At 45.5% G+C, this 20283-nt stretch overlaps 1 protein-coding gene across 1 annotated transcript in view; it reads right to left on the bottom strand.

The window, feature by feature from the left end:
* SLC38A11 (solute carrier family 38 member 11) overlaps positions 1-15102 on the bottom strand; it is an 87340-nt gene extending 72238 nt beyond the window's left edge. The window contains 1 exon segment of the mRNA XM_084804692.1: positions 14852-15102. Within this exon segment, the coding sequence (XP_084660818.1) occupies positions 14852-15102 (251 nt within the window).
* Positions 15103-20283: the final 5181 nt, after the last annotated feature.

The following is a 20283-nucleotide window of genomic DNA, read 5'->3' on the forward strand; positions in this document are numbered from 1 at the left end:
CAGCCAACATTTTATTTAGATGAGGGGTAGTGGATCACTGCCTTGTTGTGGCGGAGGGGCTTGCGTAACTCAGTGAAGCCATAAGCTATGCCGTGCAGGGCCACCCAAGATGGACAGGTCACGGCGGAGAGTTCTGACAAAATGTGGTCCACTGGAGAAGGAAATGGCAACCCACTCCAGTCTTCTTGCCAAGAAAACCCCATGGAATGTATCACAAGGCTAAAGGATATGACACCGGAAGATGAGCCCCTCAGGTCAGAAGGTGTCCAATATACTACTGGGGAAGAGCAGAGGGTATTTCCAAGTAGCGCCAGAAAGAGTGAAGCAGCTGGGCCAAAGCCGAAAGGACACTCAGCTGTGGATGTGTCTGGTGGTGAAAAGAAACTCCGATGCTGTAAAGAACAATATTGTTTAGGAACCTGGAATGTAAGATCAATGAATCAAGGTAAGCTGGAGGTGGTCAAACATGAGATGGCAAGACTGAACATCAACTTCTTGGGAATCAGCGAACTAAAATGGACAGGCATGGGCGAATTTAATTCAGGTGACCATTATATCTACTACTGTGGGCAAGAATCCCTTAGAAGAAATGGAGTAGCACTCATAGTCAACAAAAGGGTGGGAAAAGCAGTACTGGGGTACAATCTCAAAAACGACAGAATGATCTCAGTATGAATCCAAGGCAAACCATTCAACATCACAGTAATTCAAGTCTATGCCCCAACCACTAAGGCAGAAGAAGCTGAGGTTGATCGGTTCTATGAAGACCTACACCTTACTAACACCAAAAAAAGATGTCCTCTTCATCATAGAGGATTGGAATGCTAAAGTAGGAAGTCAAGAAATCACCGGGATAACAGGCAAGCATGGCCTTGGTGTACAAAATGAAGCAGGAAAAAGGCTAATCGAGTTTTGCCAAGAGAACACGCTGATCATAGCAAACACTCTTTTCCAACAGCACAAGAGGCGACTCTACACATGGACATCACCAGATGGTCAATATCAAAATCAGATTGATTATGTACTTTGCAGCCAAAGATGGAGAAGCTCTATACAGTCAAAAAACAAGACCTAGAGCTGACTGTGGCTCAGATCATGAGCTTCTTATTGAGAAATTTCGGCTTAAATTGAAGAATGTAGGGAAAACCACTAAACCATTCAGGTATGACCTCAATCATCTCCCTTATGAATATACAGTGGAGGTGAGGAATAGATTTCAGGGATTACACCTGATAGACAGAGTGCCTGAGAAACTATGGACGGAGGTCCATAACATTGTTCAGGAGGCAGCAACAAAATCCATCCCAAAGAAAAAGAAATGCAAGAAAGCAAAGTGGCTGTCTGATGAGGCTTTACAAGTAGCTGAGGAAAGAAGGGAAGCGAAAAGCAAGGGAGAAAGGGGAAGATATATCCAACTGAATGCAGAGATCCAGAGAATAGCAAGGAGAGACAAGAAGGCCTTCTTAAATGAACAATGAAATCGAGGAACACAACAGAATAGGAAAGACTAGAGATCTCTTCAAGAAAATTGGAGATCTCAAGGGAACGTTTTGTGCAAAGACGGCCATGATAAAGGACAAAGAAGGCAGGGACCTAACAGAAGCAGATGAGATTAAGAAGAGGTGGAAAGAATACACAGAAGAACTATACAGGAAAGATCTTAATGTCCCTGATAGCCATGATAGTGGTCACTGAACTTGAGCTGGACATCCTAGAGAGTGAAGTCAAGTGGGCCTTAGGGAGCATTAGTAACAACAAAGCTAGCGGAGATGACAGTATTCCAGCTCAGCTATTTGAAATCCTAAAAGATGATGCTGTTAAAGTGCTGCACTCAATATGCCAACAAATGTGGAACACTCAACAGTGGCCACAACACTGGAAAAGGTCAGTTACATTCCAATTCCAAAGAAGGGCAATGCCAAAGAGTGTTCAAACTACCGTACAGTTGCGCTCATTTCACATGCCAGCAAGGTGATGCTCAAAATCCTACAAGCTAGGCTTCAGCAGTATGTGAACTGAGAACTACCAGAAGTACAAGCTGGATTTCGAAGAGGCAGAGGAACTAGAGATCAAATCGCCAACATTCGCTGGATCATGGAGAAAGCAAGAGAATTCCAGAAAAACGTCTATTTCTGCTCCATTGACTATGCTAAAGGCTTTGATTGTGTGGATCTCAACAAACTGTGGCAAATTCTGAAAGAGATGGGAGTACCAGACCACCTTACCTGTCTCCTGAGAAACCTGTATGAGGGCCAAGAAGCAACAGTAAGAACCAGACATGGAACAACCGATTGGTTCAAAATTGGGAAAGGAGTACAACAAGGCTGCATATTGTCCCCCAGCTTATTTAACTTATATGCAGAGTACATCATGAGAAACGCCGGGTTGGATGAATCACAGGTCGGAATTAAGATTGCTGGGAGAATTATCAACAACCTCAGATACGCAGATGATACCACCCTAATGGCAGAAAGCGAAGAGGATCTCAAGAGCCTCTTGTTGAGGGTGAAAGAGGAGAGTGCAAAAGCTGGTTTGAAACTCAACATTAAAAAAACTAAGATCATGGCATCTGGCCCCATCACTTCCTGGCATATAGAAGGGGAAGAAATGGAAGCAGTGACAGGTTTTATTTTCTTGGGCTCCAAGAGCACCGCAGACGGTGACTGTAGCCATGAAATTAAAAGACGCTTGCTCCTTGGGAGGAAAGCTATGGCAAACCTAGACAGCATAGTAAGAAGCAGAGACATCACCTTGCCGACAAAGGTCCGTATAATCAAAGCTATGGTTTTCCCAGTAGTAACGTATGGCTGTGAGAGCTGGACTATAAGGAAGGCTGAGCACCTAATTGATGCTTTCGAACTGTGGTGCTGGAGAAGACTCTTATGAGTCCCCTGGACTGGAAGGAGGTCAAATCAGTCAATCCTAAAGGAAATCAACCCTGAGTGCTCATTGGAAGGACAGATACTGAAGATGGAGCTCAAATATTTTGGCCACCTAATGTGAAGAGAAAACTCCCTGGAAAAGACCTTGATGCTGGGAAAGACTGAGGGCAAAAGGAGAAGGGGACGGCAGAGGATGAGATGGCTAGATAGCATCACCGATGCAATGAACATGAACTTGAGCACACTCCGGGAGAGAGTGGAGGACAGGAAGGCCTGGCATTCTATGGTCCACGGGGTCATGAAGAGTCGGACACAACTTAACGACTGAACAACAAGTGAGAAGCTTCTAGATATTTCTGGATTTGTCATGAGAACTCATTAACAAGCTTTGAAGAACCCTGTTATTAAAAAAAAAATTCTCAAGATGGTCAATATAGAAGTGATATATTATTATTGCTATTATTGTATTCTTGTAGTAGTTGATGTTGTTATGGTTGCCACACAGTTCATTAATAGGTACTTTTAAAAAAAACTGCTGAATCTTCTGTCAAAATAAGTCTGCCAGCCAGCACATCCCAACACACACAAAAAGTTTTCAACAATTCAGCATATGGGGCAGGGAGGGGGGGGGGGATAGCAACTCTACTTTTATTGCTGCAAAGCATTTGCCATGCATATTGCAGAGACTATCAGTTGTGTATGAAGCCAGATTGGGCATAATTCTTTCATCTTTTCTTGTGAAGTCTGTTTTGAAAGATTTGTTCCTGAGAACTGTTTATGAAATAGCAAAGCCCTCCAAAGCTCACAGGCCCTGAAATCTTTTCATCATTTAGGAGTGTTATACGTCGTCCTTCCCCTGATTTGAGTTCTCTATGCACTGACAAGACCACAGCAGGATCTATAATTATATTGCACATTCATTTCATGCAGTGCTTTCATATCCCTTATGATTATTCTCCCTAACCACTCATGGATATTTCATTAACGTATTACAGATAGGTAGTTGAAGGGATCCAGGCTGGCAACTTACACACCACCAAAAATAGGACAAAAGAGGATAACTATTTGCATAAAATTTGAATAAGCTGATTTATATTATAGATGCAAATTTGGAAATAATTACTGCTATTTAAATAGAAAAACACTACATCTCACTACAGCAGCGAAGAACTGCATTCCTACCCAGCCTGCTGCCAGTTGCTTAACTATTGATGGGCAACTTCTAGGCCTCTGCTCTGTCTTATTCTTTTGGTTCTTTGTCTTGAAACCAGACTTGGACTGGTCAGCCCTTCAAACAGAGGATGCCTTTAAATAGAGAACTGTCCTCTGTAAAGTAGGTCACATAGAATCTGAAGTGAAGATGCTTACTCTACAAGTCCCCACTCCATGACAATGGATTTGAACCCATTTCTCTATGGACTCTGCCCAACGTACTGGACCGGTTCACACGATCGCTGCAACCCACCCTTTTGAATATTCAAGACATGGGGGCAGTCGTTGTGGCTTATCGTGTCATGCGAATGCAGCGAGGATGGCTTATGTGAGGGCTAAACAACCCTAGAACAGCCCATGGGTTTAATCAAGGGTTGTTTAACCCTTGCCTTATTGTAATACCTTGTGCATGGGTCTACTTTAGTGCTGCCTGAGCTGCACTAGCTTCCAGTCCCTTTCCAGGCCCAATTCAAAGTGCTGATTTGAACTGTTAAATGACTTGGGGCTATGTTACCTGAAGGATTGCCTTCTTCCACATATAACCTATCTGTACCTTGAAGTCCTCATCAAAGGCCCTTCTCTGGGTGCCCTTGTACTGTGAGATTCAGCAAGTGATTATGAATGACAGGGCCTTCTCAGCAGCAGCAACCCAGGTGTGGAATGCCAGCCCTAGCGAGGCTCGCCTGGTGCCTACTGTGTCATATTGAAGCAATGGGCAAAACCTTTTCCCCCCCCTTCTTTTCAGAGGCCTGCTGGAGGCTTTTTGGACTCTGTAGTTTGGGCTTTTAAAGGTTTAGACCCATTGTACCAGTTTCCATCATTTTATCGCTGCAGTGTATTTGTGATTGGGATTTTTACAATATTATTTTATTGTTACGTCGTTCTTAATTATGTATTCCACCCAGAAATTTATAGGGCGGCATAGAAATATCAGAAAATAAAATAAATATTCAATGTCTTATTGTTATATTCGTTATCGCATATGTATTAAATGGGGGCTTTTCTGCCTACTGGTAAGCATGTATAATACATCAGTTTTCTGCAACAGTAGCTAGACATTTTCTGCCCTTGTGATCCGCTGCCGGTGGTGAAGCCAAGGGCAGCAGATAATGGTTTCAGCATTTGCATCAGTGAGCACATTTCACAAGCACTTCGAACTATCCTACCATACATTCCATTCATTCATTCTAGGGAAATGTTGCATCTGTTTTGACCACATATTGAATTTACTTGCAAAACTCTTTTTATCAGATATCAAAAGGCATCTGTTGTCTGTCAGATTCAGTATTTCTCCTTTTCTTTTTGGCAAAAATCCTCATAAAAGGAGAAAGCCCCCCCTCCAATCTTTCCTCTAAAATGCAACCTTTTTTATTTTATGCTGCAGAAAAACTGCTTTCAAGCGGAGGACTTGTGCTGTATGACAAGGTTCAGCCTCAGGTTAATTTAGCACCAAGCTTTCAGTCTCTGAAGGGAAAAAAACCCAGAATATTCTGCGGTGAAAATGGCAATTAAGTCTCATCACCCCATGTACTTGAGTTATAATGTTCGCAAGACAGAAATATATAATGCATATAAGAGGGCTATATTGCATATGCATTTAAGAGGAAGATTGAGATATATTTAGATATAGAGATATAGTTAGAGGTATATACACACACACACACACACCACCCTTCAATATAAATATTTCCAGGGCAGTTAACAGTATAATCAAAACAATAAAATCATAAAACACCAAACGTTATGGTTAAGTCCAGGATCTGCCTTCCATAAAAGAAAGGGCTTGCAGAAAGTCCCTCCACCCAAGTTTTGGGAATCCCCCTCCCCATTCAGCACAGGTCATCCCATTCAGCAGGGTCTCCTGACTCTCTATGAAGCATTTTCAGGGGGCTGGAGGGGCTGCCATGGGAAGGAAGTCCAGTTCTATCAACATAAATCTGGATCCAACCCCATAACATAAAACGCCAAATGATAAAATAGCAATAAAAGTAGCACTAAAACATTATCCTCAGAGTTAGAACGCTTGAGAAAACAAAAAGGTCTTTGCCTGGCACCAGAAAGACATGAAAGGCAAGGCTTCCTGGGAAGAGAATTCCACTGTCAAGGTGCCACCATTGAGAAGCCTTTCTCCCAGATCACTACTTGCCTCATTTCAGATGGTGGTGACACTCAGAGGACAGCCTCTGAAGATGACCACGGTGCATGGGCAAGTTGGTATGGAAGCTCCTTCGCTTACCCAATTCTTAAGCCAGGTAGGGCTTTATATTTGACCAAAAACTTTGAGGTTAAACTGATGCCCCAATGGCCTTTTGTTGCAGAATTTACACAGAAATAGATCTACAACATAGTTCTCCAGGACATTGTGACGTGCATAGCAGTAAACAATGTCCCCAAATTTCAGCTACTTATAGGCTTGGGTTTTTTTTTTGGAACACAAAATGCTTAGGACCTCCCCCCCAATACCCTAAGAAAGCAATTGAATTTGGAATTTGGTGCTCCCCCCCCCCCAGCCAATGTAACATGCTGGCATGGGGTGGGGTGGGGTGGGGGGGAGAAATCAATAAAAACTGATCCACTGATGCAAATTTAAGTGCCCAAACAGAGATTTCTTATTGAGACCCAAGAAGAGTCTGGGACAATACATATCCGCAAAATGAACTTATTTTTGCGAATGACAGGGCTGCTTTTTTTTTGTCCCAGCAATGTTAACCTATTGGGATGAAAATGTCCCATGGCATTTTTCAAACAAAACCAGTAGAGGGAGGCAGACGTCTTCTGACACAATCCCCTTGCTTCATTTTTGGGACATTTCACTACCCCAAGTTACACTGGAACTTAACTGGGGGTCAAAAGATGTCCCCCAAAGTAATTTCTGTAAGCTTTTTTAATGGGTCTGGATCACGTCCACTAAAAGAGGTACCAGCTCATACACAAGAACATCCTGTCCAAAGCCCTTTTACTCCTACACTCTGAGCTGCCCACCAATAGCTGCCTCAGCCCTCATGAATGATCCCCATGTTCTCAGCATGGAGAGCACTAAGCTGATAGGGTCCAACCCACATTCATGTAGTGAACCCGTACTATGTAATGGCAAGTGGGCTGGTCAATAATAATATAAGTAGTAGTAAAGCACTAACTTAATAGGTTTTAAGCTTAGTCAGTGCTGGCGCCAGGTTTCTGAGGGTCCTTGGGCAAGATGCTCCCAATGGGCCGCCTCCCTCAGTGAGTCTCCCTTCTCACTGTCACCAGCTGCTATTGCTCCTCATCCTCTTTCTCTTCACTGCTAACCACTTGCTTCCTTGTGAGGCAGCCAGCCAGTGGGCAATGGTATCCACTGCTCCTCCTCACTGCCACCACTGCTGTCCAGGCCAGAGCAAGAGGGAGTGAATAAGCAGGTTGCCATGGTGAAGCAGAGGAGCGACTCACGGGGGCAAGAGTCAGTGGGCCCCTACTAGGGTGTGGGCCCTCGGCAAGTGCCCAACCATGCCTACCCTTGATGCCGGCCCTGAGCTCAGAGCTAACCCTTCCTGTTGGACTTTCTAAAGTATTTAATGTTTTTCCTGAGGACAAAACCCTTAGAAAGTAGATACAGGCAGTGTAATGCAAACTGTAGCACCACGCTGGACCTGTGTGACCTTCCACTGGAGGCTTGCTTGCCCAGCCTTTACCCTATTCTGTGGCCCATTGCTGGACACACATACTGTCTCAGGTCTGCCCAGTCTTGTCCTTGGCAGACACCATGCTATGACTCCAGAAGTGGGCTGTAGTGACTAAATGCAGATCTTGGGAAGCTAGGCTATGGCATGCCCGCTGTGAGCAGCCTGGAGGCCTCCCAGTCTTTCCCTCTTAACAAGACCCTGCTTAATGCTGTAGCACAGGGGTGGGGAACCTCAGGCCCAGGAGCCGAGCCCAGCCCATGAGGGGTCCCCAGATAGCCATGCCCCCCACTATCCATTGTTTGGTGGTTTCCTGGCTTTTGTGCAGCTATTTCCCCATTCTGAAAGTGGGAATGGCCTTTCCAAAGGCTTAGGTCCTCGCAGTTTGAGCGTCAAGCTAAAAAACGCCGGATTTCTTGCATTTTGGCTCTACCCCTTTTAGTGTTTGGCCCAGCCCCCCTTTGCCTTCAGCCCCACTCACCATTGGAACGCACTCCTCAACAGCATCTCCAAAATGGATTTCAGCCCTTGGGCTGCGCTGTATAGGTAGCAGGAATGACTGTGCAACTCGCGAGGCCTCAAACACAACTGTCCTTTATTTGTCACACACAAAACTGCAGAACTCAGCAGATGCTCCACCCACTGCTGCTACTCCCAGCTCTACAGATGCTGCCAAGGTTCAAAACAATAACTAACCCACAGTATCGCCCCCATCCAATCCCCAAATACGTAACAGGCTGAAAAAGGTTGACCATCCCTCCTCTAGCAGCTATTTGGAAACTGTGATAAATGTATTAACAGCAGCCAAGATGGCAATAGCTCGATAGAAGGAAAAACGTTTTCCCCTCCCATCTGAGTGGCTTTATGCTGTGTGGAATACAAGCGTTCATGACAAAGATTGCATATTACAAGCAGGTCCAAAAAAGGGGGTGTCACACAGAACAAGCTTATTCAGAAATAGGCTGTGTTCACAACGTACTGAACAATAACTATAGTTATATTGGACCTTATGCATTGTTTTCATTAGTCTGATAATAATTTTCTACATCACTTATGGATTTTGATAATGTTCAGATTTTTAATCAGGTCTAGTTCCCCATTCCATTATGTTTTTTGTTATATTAATTGATAAGGCGCTTTTGAAGTGTCTACAGCACATTTTTAGATGCTTTTGATGATAAGAGCCAGTTGTGGCATAGTGGTTAGAGTGCTGGACTGGGACTTTTTATTACTTATTTCATTTCTATACCACTCAACATCCGAAGCTCTCTAGGTGGTTCACAAGAATTAAAACCACAAAGTGCAGCATAAAAAATATAAAAGCTTAAAACCACAATATTTTATTTTATAATAATTAAATAAAATTTGGGAGATCCAGGTTCTAGTCCCCACTCAGCCGTGAAGCTCACTGGGTGTCTTTGGGCCAGTCACTGACTCTCAGCCTAACCTACCTCACAGGGTTATTGTAAGGACAAAATGGAGAGGGAGGGGATCACGTATGCCAACTTGGGCTCCTTGGAGGAAAAAGCGAGATATAAAGGTAAGAAACACAATAACTGATTATGGATTTTAGATGATGTTTTTGATAATGTATGTGTAATATTTCCTTTTGTGAGGTATTTTTACAAATTAAATAAAGATGTGTCTACTTACACATTTTTGCTGTAGTTCATAATACTGGGTACCTCAAACAAGCCCGTTCAAACCTCTTTCTCAGTATAGATCATAATGGAGTTTAGACTCTCTTGCAATATATGTGTTCTTGCGGCTCACCTCTAAAAGCGCAGTCCTGTCATGCTGAACAGACAAACGTGGAATGGTCACAATGGAGAGAGTATTCTAACAAGCCATCAGCTCCATCCAGTTGTGCAAAGAGATGGAGTCAAAAGGATGTGTCAGTAACTTGCCTGCCTAGAGGGGCAAGTCACCACTCTTACCCAGAGGAAGACAGCCTGGAGAAAACCAGCTTGGCTGATTCATAGAATCATAGAATAGTAGGGTTGGAAGGGGCCTACAAGGTCATCATCAAGATGATTCATCTTCCCAAAGTGGGGGCAACCTCAGGGATATGATCTGCTGACTGATAGGTGCCTGGCTGCCTGGAAATTGTCTATCGGTAGACATTCTCATAACAATCATATGGATAAAGGGCTGAACAGAAGCAACGGCATTTGCCTCTGACAAGGCCATTTAAAAAAGATCAAACATTCCCCTTGCCCCTCAGAGGCACTCTATTCTAGAAAGAACGGGGCATTCTACATGCTTCAGAGATATCCTGTTCAAGAATAAAGGCATAAAAGAGATGGCGGCAGCAGCAACATTGTCAGAATTCTAAAGAACAGATGGGAAACATAACCCAGTATAGCAGGGCTAGGTGACAGGCAAAAGTTGTCTTTTCATTACTTTGCCAGGGCTCTGTGCAGGAAAGCAGTTTATTTTAACTAATGCCAATCCGCTTGAAATTTCTGGCTTGTAGAACATGTGTGCTAGCTAGGCCTGCCTTGCCAAGCGCTGTACAGCTGCCAAGTTTATGAAATGCTCCTTAGGGAAATGCATATACCAGCAGTTAGCCTAAGGGTGTGTGGGGGGGGGTTGCTTTTTTAACAACAAGGTTAGCACTGGGATTTTAGCATGGGCTGGCAGGCTGGCTGGCTGGCTGCCTGCAGGACATCATTTACTTACGCACACTGAGGGGTTTCTGTTAAAGATGGGAAAAGCTATGAAGCATAGAGAATGCTTTCTGTGGCAAACTCACAGCTTAAGGGCCTCAGAGGAGTGCGAGGACCAAGGTGGACCGAGGACCCACCAGGAGAAGCCATCTCCACCCCTTGCACCGATGCTTGCGTCCTTTCCTTGCTGCAGCCCAGCCAGGACTGGTCCTACTATTAGGCAGAGTGAAGCAGATGCTGGGAGGCAGCAGCAAAGGGTTGGAGAGAGTTGTGAGCCAAGCAGTCTGCCCTGTGTCCACTAAGCTAGCTTGCTGCCTTCAGGTGTGATGGAAGTTGTTGTCCTATTGCCAAGCTTCCTGCCCCTCCTGATTTTTTATTTTAAGATTAAAAAAAAGAAGAACTGGGAGGCTGGCATATTGCAAGGTGAAGGGCTGCCCTCCAGCAGCATCTTTATTTGGGTTCAAAAGAGTGGTTTTGTGTTTTGGGACTCAGACCTGCCCCTCTGCCTTGTACTTAGGTTCTTGGACAAGATACTTTTCGTCTCACTAGTTTGCCTTCTGAAAAATGAGCATTTTGTGACTGGCCATGCCCAGCATGGCAGCCATTTTATGAATGGGCAAGCCCATCCCATGGTAGCCATTTTGTGAGCACACCCATGACTCTCAAAATTCCAAATGTGCCCACCAATCCAAAGAGGTTGAGGACCCCTGCTAGAATGCATATTTTTTCATGTTTCTGATCTGTAAGCATCTGGGATTTTGGAAGAACACATTATGGCAATGCACAAGTCAATACATTCCTCAGGTTCTATTTTACTTATTAACCAGGGCATGTCCTGAGGTTTCTGAGAAACAAGTATGATTAGAAGCTAGCACATATTCTAAATATGGGCTGCCTCTGTTAAATATTTATCTTATAACACCTCTGAGTGTTCAGCTTGACGTGTCTTGTGTGGTCCATGGAATACTCTTCATGGCATTCTGTTAACTGAGGACATATGGCTTTGTGTTTAATATTACCAAACACCTAACTGGCTCCTGCAGAAATTCAGAGATTATGAAAGGGATTATTCTCCAGAACTTTTTTGTTACTAGAAAAGGCAAATAAAATTTAAACAAGCTTTGAGCAAAGACTTGCAGATGTTGAAAACTAGGTCATCTTGTTTATGCACAAACAGTACGTTCCATGCTGCACAAACAATAGTTCAAAAGAAATTAGGATGATTTTTCTAAGGTTTAACAAGCGCAAAAATGTTTGCAGCCCCTCACTGCACACCTCAGATCCGCCATTGTTTTTTCATTGAACGATAGGACTTAATTTGAGATCTCCAGCACCTCTAGATTTCACAGACAGCAACCTAAAGTGGTGGAAAGGAAGAGTTCAAAGCTGTATACAGATCTGACTGTGTGAGAAGATAGCAATGCCAGGAGAGTAAAGATTTTGTTAGGGGAACCAGGCAGAGAGGTGTGTGCCAGTCTAAAGCTAAGCACAGATTCTACCTTGACAGCAGTACTGGGACACTTCAACTCCTATTGTTTTCAAAAGCCAGGGCTGTTGAACCTCTTCCAGCCTGAAGACTGAATTTTATTTTGAAGGGCTGCATTCTAGTCCTGAGCGGGGCTGGACGTAAAAGGGGTAGGCCAAAGGCAAAAGGGGAAGGCCAAAGATACCAGCGTATTTGAGCATAAAGTTCTTACTAGGTAACCCACACCTTACGAGAGGCACTTCAACCTTTTAGAAAGGGGACAACTGCATGAAAGCCCTGAAACCACCAAATGATTGGTGGCCAGGTGAAAGGGGTCAGGGCCAAGGGCGAGGAGTGTGGGGAACTCCTGAGGGCTGGATTCAGTCCTTGGGCCCTCGGTTCCCTACCCCTGCCCCAAATCAAATGAAAATTATGTCCAGACTCTGGGTGGGAGGTGTCCCATGGAAACAGTTTCCCCCAGGGAGTCTGTACTGCTTAACTTCAGTTCCATTGAGCATGTTACCTTCCCTGTTTTAACAAATAATCGTAACCACGCTGTTTACAACTTAAACACTTGCAAGGATAAATTACAGGGCAGGGGGCGGGAGAGAATCATGTATAGCATCTTGAACTCTTCGGAGAACTGTACCCTGGCCAGGGACACAGCCTGCACATATGAGAGATAAAAGGCGGCAACGAGGACACATACATACACACACAGGTCACATTCCCAATTTCCCTCTCTGAGGTCAGGAATCCTGCTTTATCAGTTCCTGATTGTGTGGCGGGTTCTCCAAGCAAGTGTGAGTAGAAGCCCCCCTCAGTCCTTGCTGCTCGATGTGGCAAGGTTGGGAGCAGGGAGGGCGGGGCCAGCACATGGAGAGAAGTTGGGGGCAGGACTTGAGTTGGACACCCTCTCCCACGCTACCCTTTTTAGCCCTTACATGTGCAAGCTGAATGCAAAATTAAAAACAACTTTGAACAGGTATCTCGACTGAGCTGATGATATTCACAAACCAATCCAAAGTAGACACCACCAATCATGCTTAGCATCACCAACTCCCAACTACTCAAAGTTAGTTTCAGCAGGAACCAGATTTCAGTCATGACACACCAGGCTTTGTGTTAAAAAAAAAAAAAATACAGTAGGGTACTGACAATAACACAAGGGGCATGTGATGTTCGCTGCTGCAAATGCATATAAAATTATGCGCACACAGATTGAAGTATGAAGCCAAGAAGCCATATAGCCAGCTCTGCACTGCTTAAGCATACTAATAAAATGGCTGCTCAAGCTTACCTTTTTCCTTTACAAAATAGCCCTTGAAAAAGTTTCTCTCTCTCAGTACAACTTCGGCTCCTACTTCATATCACTATTGCTCCAGGTCACATCTTTCTCTTGCACTAAAACCAAATCATTCTAGCCCCCCAAATGCTGCCACAGCACTTTGGCTGAGATGGCCCCCTGCCAACACTGAATATGGGATCCCAGGACTGCCAACAGCTGCCATCCTCTGCACTTTTAATAATACGAGGATTTAGAGATATATCATCTCCAAGGTTGCTTCCAGATGAGGCTTTTACTCTGCAATCGCACTATCTTATTCATGGCATTTTACAAGACTTCCAGATGCCACTGTCTTCCATTTGCAGCCATCCAAGTACTTTCCCACCACTTTTCCTTTTTTGTTCTTACGGCAGAAAGTCTGTTAAGGAGAAAAAGACAGAAGAGCTGCACTGCGCCTTCTGATTGTTAGCACTCGGACCCCTCCATCTGGAAGCACCCTAAGTGAGGGTACCTGCCATTACTGCATTGCTGCTGTAGCAGCCTGCATTGGCTGCCTGCAGCAGACTCAGCAAAGGGGCTAGCCACAAAGCAAGGTAATGAAACAGCAAAGGTCAAAGAACAAGCGATCAGTCAGATAAGTGGGGTCAGGCTAAGGCAGCAGTGGTCAAGATAGCAGGCAGAGGTCAGAACTAGCACCGCACTGAACTTTTTGTCCTATTTATTTTCAACCATTCATTGGAGGAGGGGGGGGTAAAAAGAAACTTCACCCAAAAATTGTGGGAAGGAGTGAGAATTTCAGAGAAATTTCTCATGGTGCAGGGCTTGAGTGCTTATCTTACTGGAAGGAGGTGGCTGAGGGGTGGGTGGACACCTTCTTTTACTATCCCCCACCATTCTGTCCTCACAGCCTCTCCAGCTGCTTGAGTTTCTTAGAAAGCCCCCTGAAGCCAGAACTTCCTCCCATGGGCTTTTCAATGCTGCTGCCTGCAAGCTGAGAGAGAATTATTTCTTCTTCATCATCTTTGTCATTAAAAGGACTTTAAATTTTAAAGATGCCCCTCTCGCCTTTCAGACACTCAACAGGCAGCAGCACAGGGATGCCCCACAGGAGGTAGTCTTGGCTAAGTCCTCCAGGGGGCTTTCCAAGAAGCTCAAGCAGCTGGACAGGCTGTGAGGGCAGAAGGGGTGAGGGGGATGGTGAAGGAAAGAGCATGCCAGAGCCTCTCTGCCACCTCCTTCCAGTAAGGTAAGCACTCAAGCCCTGCACCCGGAGCAGTTTCAGAGAAACTCTCAATGTCCCAACAAAACAGACAGAAAAACAACTGCCCCTTTCACAGGGAAACAGGTTGCAAAAGGGCAGGTGAGCTTTCAGCACAGCACTAGCCAAAACACAGCTGGGCAGTCAGATACATTACACCGTCAAGAAGCAGGATCAAGCAAGCATCCAAGGCCAGTAGCACAGAGGCACATCTGTAAGGTAAGACCACACAGCAGTAGAAACCAGCCAGAGCTTCTTTCTAGCTATGGCTAGGCAAACACTGAAGGTTTTATCACCAGAGCTTGCTGAGCCCCCACCTGGGCTCAGCTGCAGTACGTTAGAGCTCTCAGGCCAGAGCCCTGCTCACAAGGAGTCACTTCCTCCTGAGAAGTCCTTTTTTTGCAAGCAGGCACTCCTTCACCTGATCATGGTCAGAACCTGTATCTTCAAGCACCAGCATTCTCGGGGGCTAGGTGGTGGCTCAGCATCTCTCTCCAACTCAAAAGCAGAACTTTCTACCTTTTGAGGGGAACAGTCTGAGGTCCGCATTCCTGAGGGCCCAGGACCTTCTTGATCAGCCCCAGGATCCCCTGAAGCATCTTTTTGCCCAAGTACATTTGGCTCAGAAGGCTTCAGATGGACATCTGAGGAGGCTTTCTCCAGAGGGTGCATGACAAGTAGTGGCAAGTGACTCCATGTATACAGTGGCAACTGTAATGGTTACTTGGTATTGGGCTGTATGGTACAGCCCACCAGGTCCTTATTGAAACAGCAGGAGCTGCTGAGCAACGGCAGAATGAAACTCACAAAATGAAACACTTCCATATCGTTCACTGCTCTGGAATCTGTCCAGATGTGGAGCGGTATATAAATGTTGTAAATAAATGTTTTAAAAGGAAATGTAAGGTACATGGTGTAGAATTGCTTTGGGTATTAGGTTCACTCTGTCATGCATACAGAACCGAGAGACACATACCTGTTTGCCATAGCAACTGTATCTTGGGAAAATGGTTGTCTTCTATTTGTGAGTCACGTCTGACAGTTTCCAGAATCGTTCTGAGGCATAGTTTCCATTTGTTAGGCTAGGGGAAAGGTAGTGATGCAAGAACATGCAGGAGATGCAAATAGGAGAAAGGTTCATCCCCCACCCCACCCCCCAAAAGCCCAGCTAACACAGGGCTGTTACACAGTCTATATTCTGACTATGAAGAAGCCTATGGAAAATATCATAGGATAGCTGCAAACAACCAAGTCATTACTGTTGCTCTTTTATATTTCATTATACAGTAAATCCTCCCATTCAGCAGGGGCTACATCGGCTCTCCTAAACTTTGTAAGCACATGGATGGGTAAAAGAGATGAATCTCATGATTTTGCTCACTTAAACATTTCCCCTTTGAAACAGACAACCATTTTACATTGGCTTGATCTAAAACTAAGACCCCAAAGTGGACATCCACATGGATCTCTGATGTCACTGTTTCAGAAGACAGCATTTGCCTGGAGGAGAAAAACTGGAGCAGAAAGCAAGAGAGCTTAAGGCAACGCTTAGCGTAGCAGCCATTTTGATAAGATGTACCTGACACTCCGCTGAAGAGATCAGTTGTACATTTTGCCACTCTGTTGCTCCGAAAAGTATATCTGTCTTGCCCCCTCTGGAGAAATTCTGTTCAGAGGACAATCTAGAGCCCCCTGAGCAAACATCTCAGAGGAGGAGCCTCCTTCCAGGGACCGTGATGCGGATCAGGGTTGTCCTGAGCCCTCAGGGGAGCCTGTATCCAAACCATCTCCTCAGACCGTGGAGAGTCCCCTTCCTGATTCAGAGACGGAAGCTGAGCTACCATCTAGTCTGAGGGAGCGAAGGCTCCTGAACTGTAGGCTAGGTCGGCCACCAGGTGAAGAAGTGTCAACCTAAGTAACAAGACTCCTTGTGAGTAAATAGTTACTCACAAGTCAGACTCCCCTTGTGAGTAAGACTTTCCTTAGGTGGCTCTGATAACCACTGCAGGTATGAGGCTCTAAATGCTCAGGCTAAAAGCCTTCAGTTCCAAACAGAGAGTTGCTAGAATGATGTCTGTTTTGCCAGCATGTCATTCTGTGTCTACCTTGCTCTCTGTAGAGCCCTGTGCTCTTGGACTGTCATTGAACTGCTTGCTGGTTTCCAGCGTCTCTGTCTTGGCATTGCCTAAAGCAGGACAATATGGTTGGCTTTTTCATTTTTTTCTGTGGTGATCTTAGGAATCTTTCTTAGAAAATGACCCTGTTCAGGAAAACACAGAAGGGCTTAAAGTATGCACTGGCATGGGACTGTGCAAGCTGACCCCCCCCCCGCCCCCCCGTGTCTCTCAGTGCACCAGTTGTGCCCCCCTCCGTTGAGCTCTTACTGGGTTGAACTGGCGAAGTCTGAACAGGAGCTCTACTCACGTTTCTTGGAATGTGAGTAGAACTCTGTGCGATCGTGCCGTCTACCTTATTGTATTGTTAGGGCACAATCTTATGCATGTTTAGGCAGAAAAGGCCTACAACTCCTGGCATTCTCCAGCTAGCTTTGCTGGCTGGGGAATGCCAGGAGTTGTAGGCCTTTTCTCTGTCTAAACATGCGTAAAATTGTGCCCTTAATTGCTTAGCGATTTTAGGATATGGAGAGAGTAATCCTATGGTCCCCAGAGAGTGTCCCAGGGTCCCTGGGATCGTTCGAATTCCCCCTCCCAAAGCCATACTCGTTGCTTTGACTTTGCTTTGAACCATGGCATGTGCTTTCTGAGGTCACAAAAGCAGCTTCTGAGAACCTCAGAGTAGTCAGAAATGGGGCGTTCCACGGGGAGGGGAGGGGAGGGGAGGGGAGGGGAGGGGAGAGGCCAGGATACAAAAATCCTATGGTCTCTCCATCCTCTCCTCCTCCCCTCCCCCAGCAGCACACCTCCTCTAGACAGGCTCAGAGGCCCATCCAGCGGAAAAATTAGAAAAATGGGGATGGAAAGGCAGAAGTCACCAGCAGCTCAGCAGGGCGCTGGATACTTCTAACCTCTAAGCTGTATAAAAGTAGTATGCATGCATAAATAAATAATAAAGTGTGCCACACATGCCAGAGTTCTCTTCATAGGTATAGTACTGATGTTGTAAAAGCAGAGTAGTATATGTAACTGCAAAGTATTGTGCATGAGCTGTGGGTGAAACCATGTAAGGGAAACAAGTATTGTAGTAGCATGCTCTATGGTAAGTCTGTTTTATAGGAGCAGATATCCACAAGGTGGCAGGATTTAGTTGTACGTGCAGTAATTGCTGGCTTATGAACACAGTTGTCCAACTGGAGAAGCTGGGATAGCCACTTGCAGATACAGAAGGCCCCACATTTCATTATTTAGCTCCGTTTCTGAGGGCCACATTAGTTGTGAGGAATTGTATAAATGCAGTTACTTCGTACAAATGCAATTAATGTGCCTGGTTTTTGTTAGGTAAATAGCAGCCTAGGAGAAGCCTGAGCTGCCTCAAAGCTGTGGTGGTGGTGGTGGTGAGAAGGGGGAGTTTAACGCTTAAAAAAAACCCTTGCAGAGGCTGCTATTTGCATTTCAAGGGAAACTCTCACTGGAGCCGATGAAGGCTCCCATTGGATGCTAATAGCACCTTTGGAGAGGCAGTTTTTGTCTGGACCGTGGCAGGAAGGCAAAGAGTTAGGGCTCAGTCCTTTGGACTGCGCCCTCACTGCTTGGAAGCCCTCAAACTTGGAGGCTTCCAAGATTCCTCTGCCCTGCTGGGCTGAAGACAGCAGGGCAGGAGGATCGGCAGAGGTGATCTTTGCCTCCGCATCCTCCAGTCTCCTGTATTTTTGCTAGACAGCCTTTTCAGCCCATCTAGCACGGGCGCTTTGGAGGGCGAAGGAAGGAAGCTGGAGGAGGCTCAAGATAAATTGTATCCTGGCCTCTCCAGTCTCCTCCCCTCCCCACCCACCTTCCCTCCCCACCCTCCGATGTGGATTTTACAACCTCAGGGAAGCAGCTGGTGTGGTTCTCTCCATGCCAAATGCAAGGGGTTGGGGTTGGGGTTGGAGGGCAGATCTCCGACTCCTCTTTTTGAGGTTGAGGGGCTGTCTCCGACGTTGAAAGGGATTTTCCAAGCCATCCTATGGTCCCTGGGACCATAGGTTTGCCCTCTTAGACTTCCTCTCCTCATCTCCCACGGCTGCCCAGGTTTTCCTTTGCTATTTACATAACAAAAACATGCACATCAAATTCAGGCACACAATTAATGTCATGTCTAGTCTGGCTCTGTGGTTCCACATGAGGAGGTAGGGGATACTCCCACTCTCCCTCTGACTGGACTCCCTGGAAACGTTTCACTCACTGCAGGCATTCCAGATCCCTAGGTATCAGGGCCAGCCTCAGGGGTAGGCATCGTTGGAACCTGCCGGGGCCCACACCCCTGCAGGGGGCACACTGACAGTCCTTGCAGCCCCCTGCTCCTGCTGCTCCTCTTGCTGTCGCTGCTGCTTCACCTGCCCCATCCAAGCATGCAAGTAGTGGCACGGGTGAGAAAACGGAACATACTTCACTTGCCTCCTGCTCTCCCTACAGGTGGTTGTACAAACTCTGTACAGGGGGAGAAGGTATGTGAAGGGGCAACACAACTGGAAGCTAGAAGGAGGTGGACTGAGTCAGGCGATGGGCCCACTAAGGGGGACTCGCCACCCCCCCCAAAGGAGGTGGGCTGCGTCTGGCGGTGGGCCCACTAAGGGGGATGCCCCTCCCCAAAACTGGAGCTGGCACTGCTAAATATACAGGAAAAATACAATGCACACAAAACTGGGATGGGGGCAGACCTAAGGATGTACGGATTTTGTAAAATCCATTCCATCTTTGTTTTCTGGATTGTCAGGTCCTTTTGTTCCATCGTGTGCTCATTGGTGGAATTGGATTTTTTCCAATTTCCCAAATTTGTGCAAATTTGTATTTGCACTTGTGAAAATGCACAAATCTCCCCAGAAGTGCATTTTCATGCTTTATCCTATGGAAGAAATGGGCATTTCGGGCCAGAATTCTTTTTTATTTTACATACTTTTTCTACAACTAAATTTGCATAAAATTCTGGAAAGTAAAAAAAAAAAAAACAAAATCTGCGGAATCCCTGCAACTCGGGAAAAGCCAGTCTGCTGTAGAATCCATGGGTGAGATTCATAGAAATCTGAACTCATTTGATTCTATTACGGATTTTTCCGACATCCCTAGGCAGACCAGAAGTTCCAAATGCCCTGTGAATGTTGTAAAACTTTATCACCATGTTACTCATGATATGCGCAGCATCTGCCAAACAAGCAGTGGTGGCTAGTGACTCCAGTTCCAGAGGGCTGTGGTTCCATTCTGGGTTTTAGTTGCCACCAGAGAAAACTCTAAAAGTGCTATTCTCGGAGCTGACCCTTATCCCCAAAATGTATTCAGCACCTTGGATAGCACCTTTAGAGCTTTGGCTTGTTGCAACTAAAGCCCAGAATGGCATCTCAGGCCCTCCAGAACTGGAGTCACTAGCCGCCAGTGCAAACAAGTAGATATTTCCCTCCTACTCAGACATTATTTCTGTCAGAAAAATGCCATCTATGAAGTGGCTGTGAGTGGCACTTATTGTTCTCTCACTGTGCAAAGAAACATGCTAGTGGCAAAATCACTACTTTTTATTATTTGCAAAGGAAATGGCAAAAGGGACTTTGGCTCCCATAAGAATATAGGACATATCTGCAGCAAGCATGAAGGCTGAAATCCTATACACTCTTATTAGGGAGTAAGCCCCAATGAACACAGTAAACTTGCATAGGATTGCACCGTTAAATGGGTTGTAATGGTCATCCTCTCTTTCTTTAGTATC

The sequence above is a fragment of the Heloderma suspectum genome, chromosome 1 (assembly GCF_057233095.1).
Source record: "Heloderma suspectum isolate Gila_16-S chromosome 1, 16-S_ref, whole genome shotgun sequence".
Classification (NCBI taxonomy): domain Eukaryota; kingdom Metazoa; phylum Chordata; class Lepidosauria; order Squamata; family Helodermatidae; genus Heloderma; species Heloderma suspectum.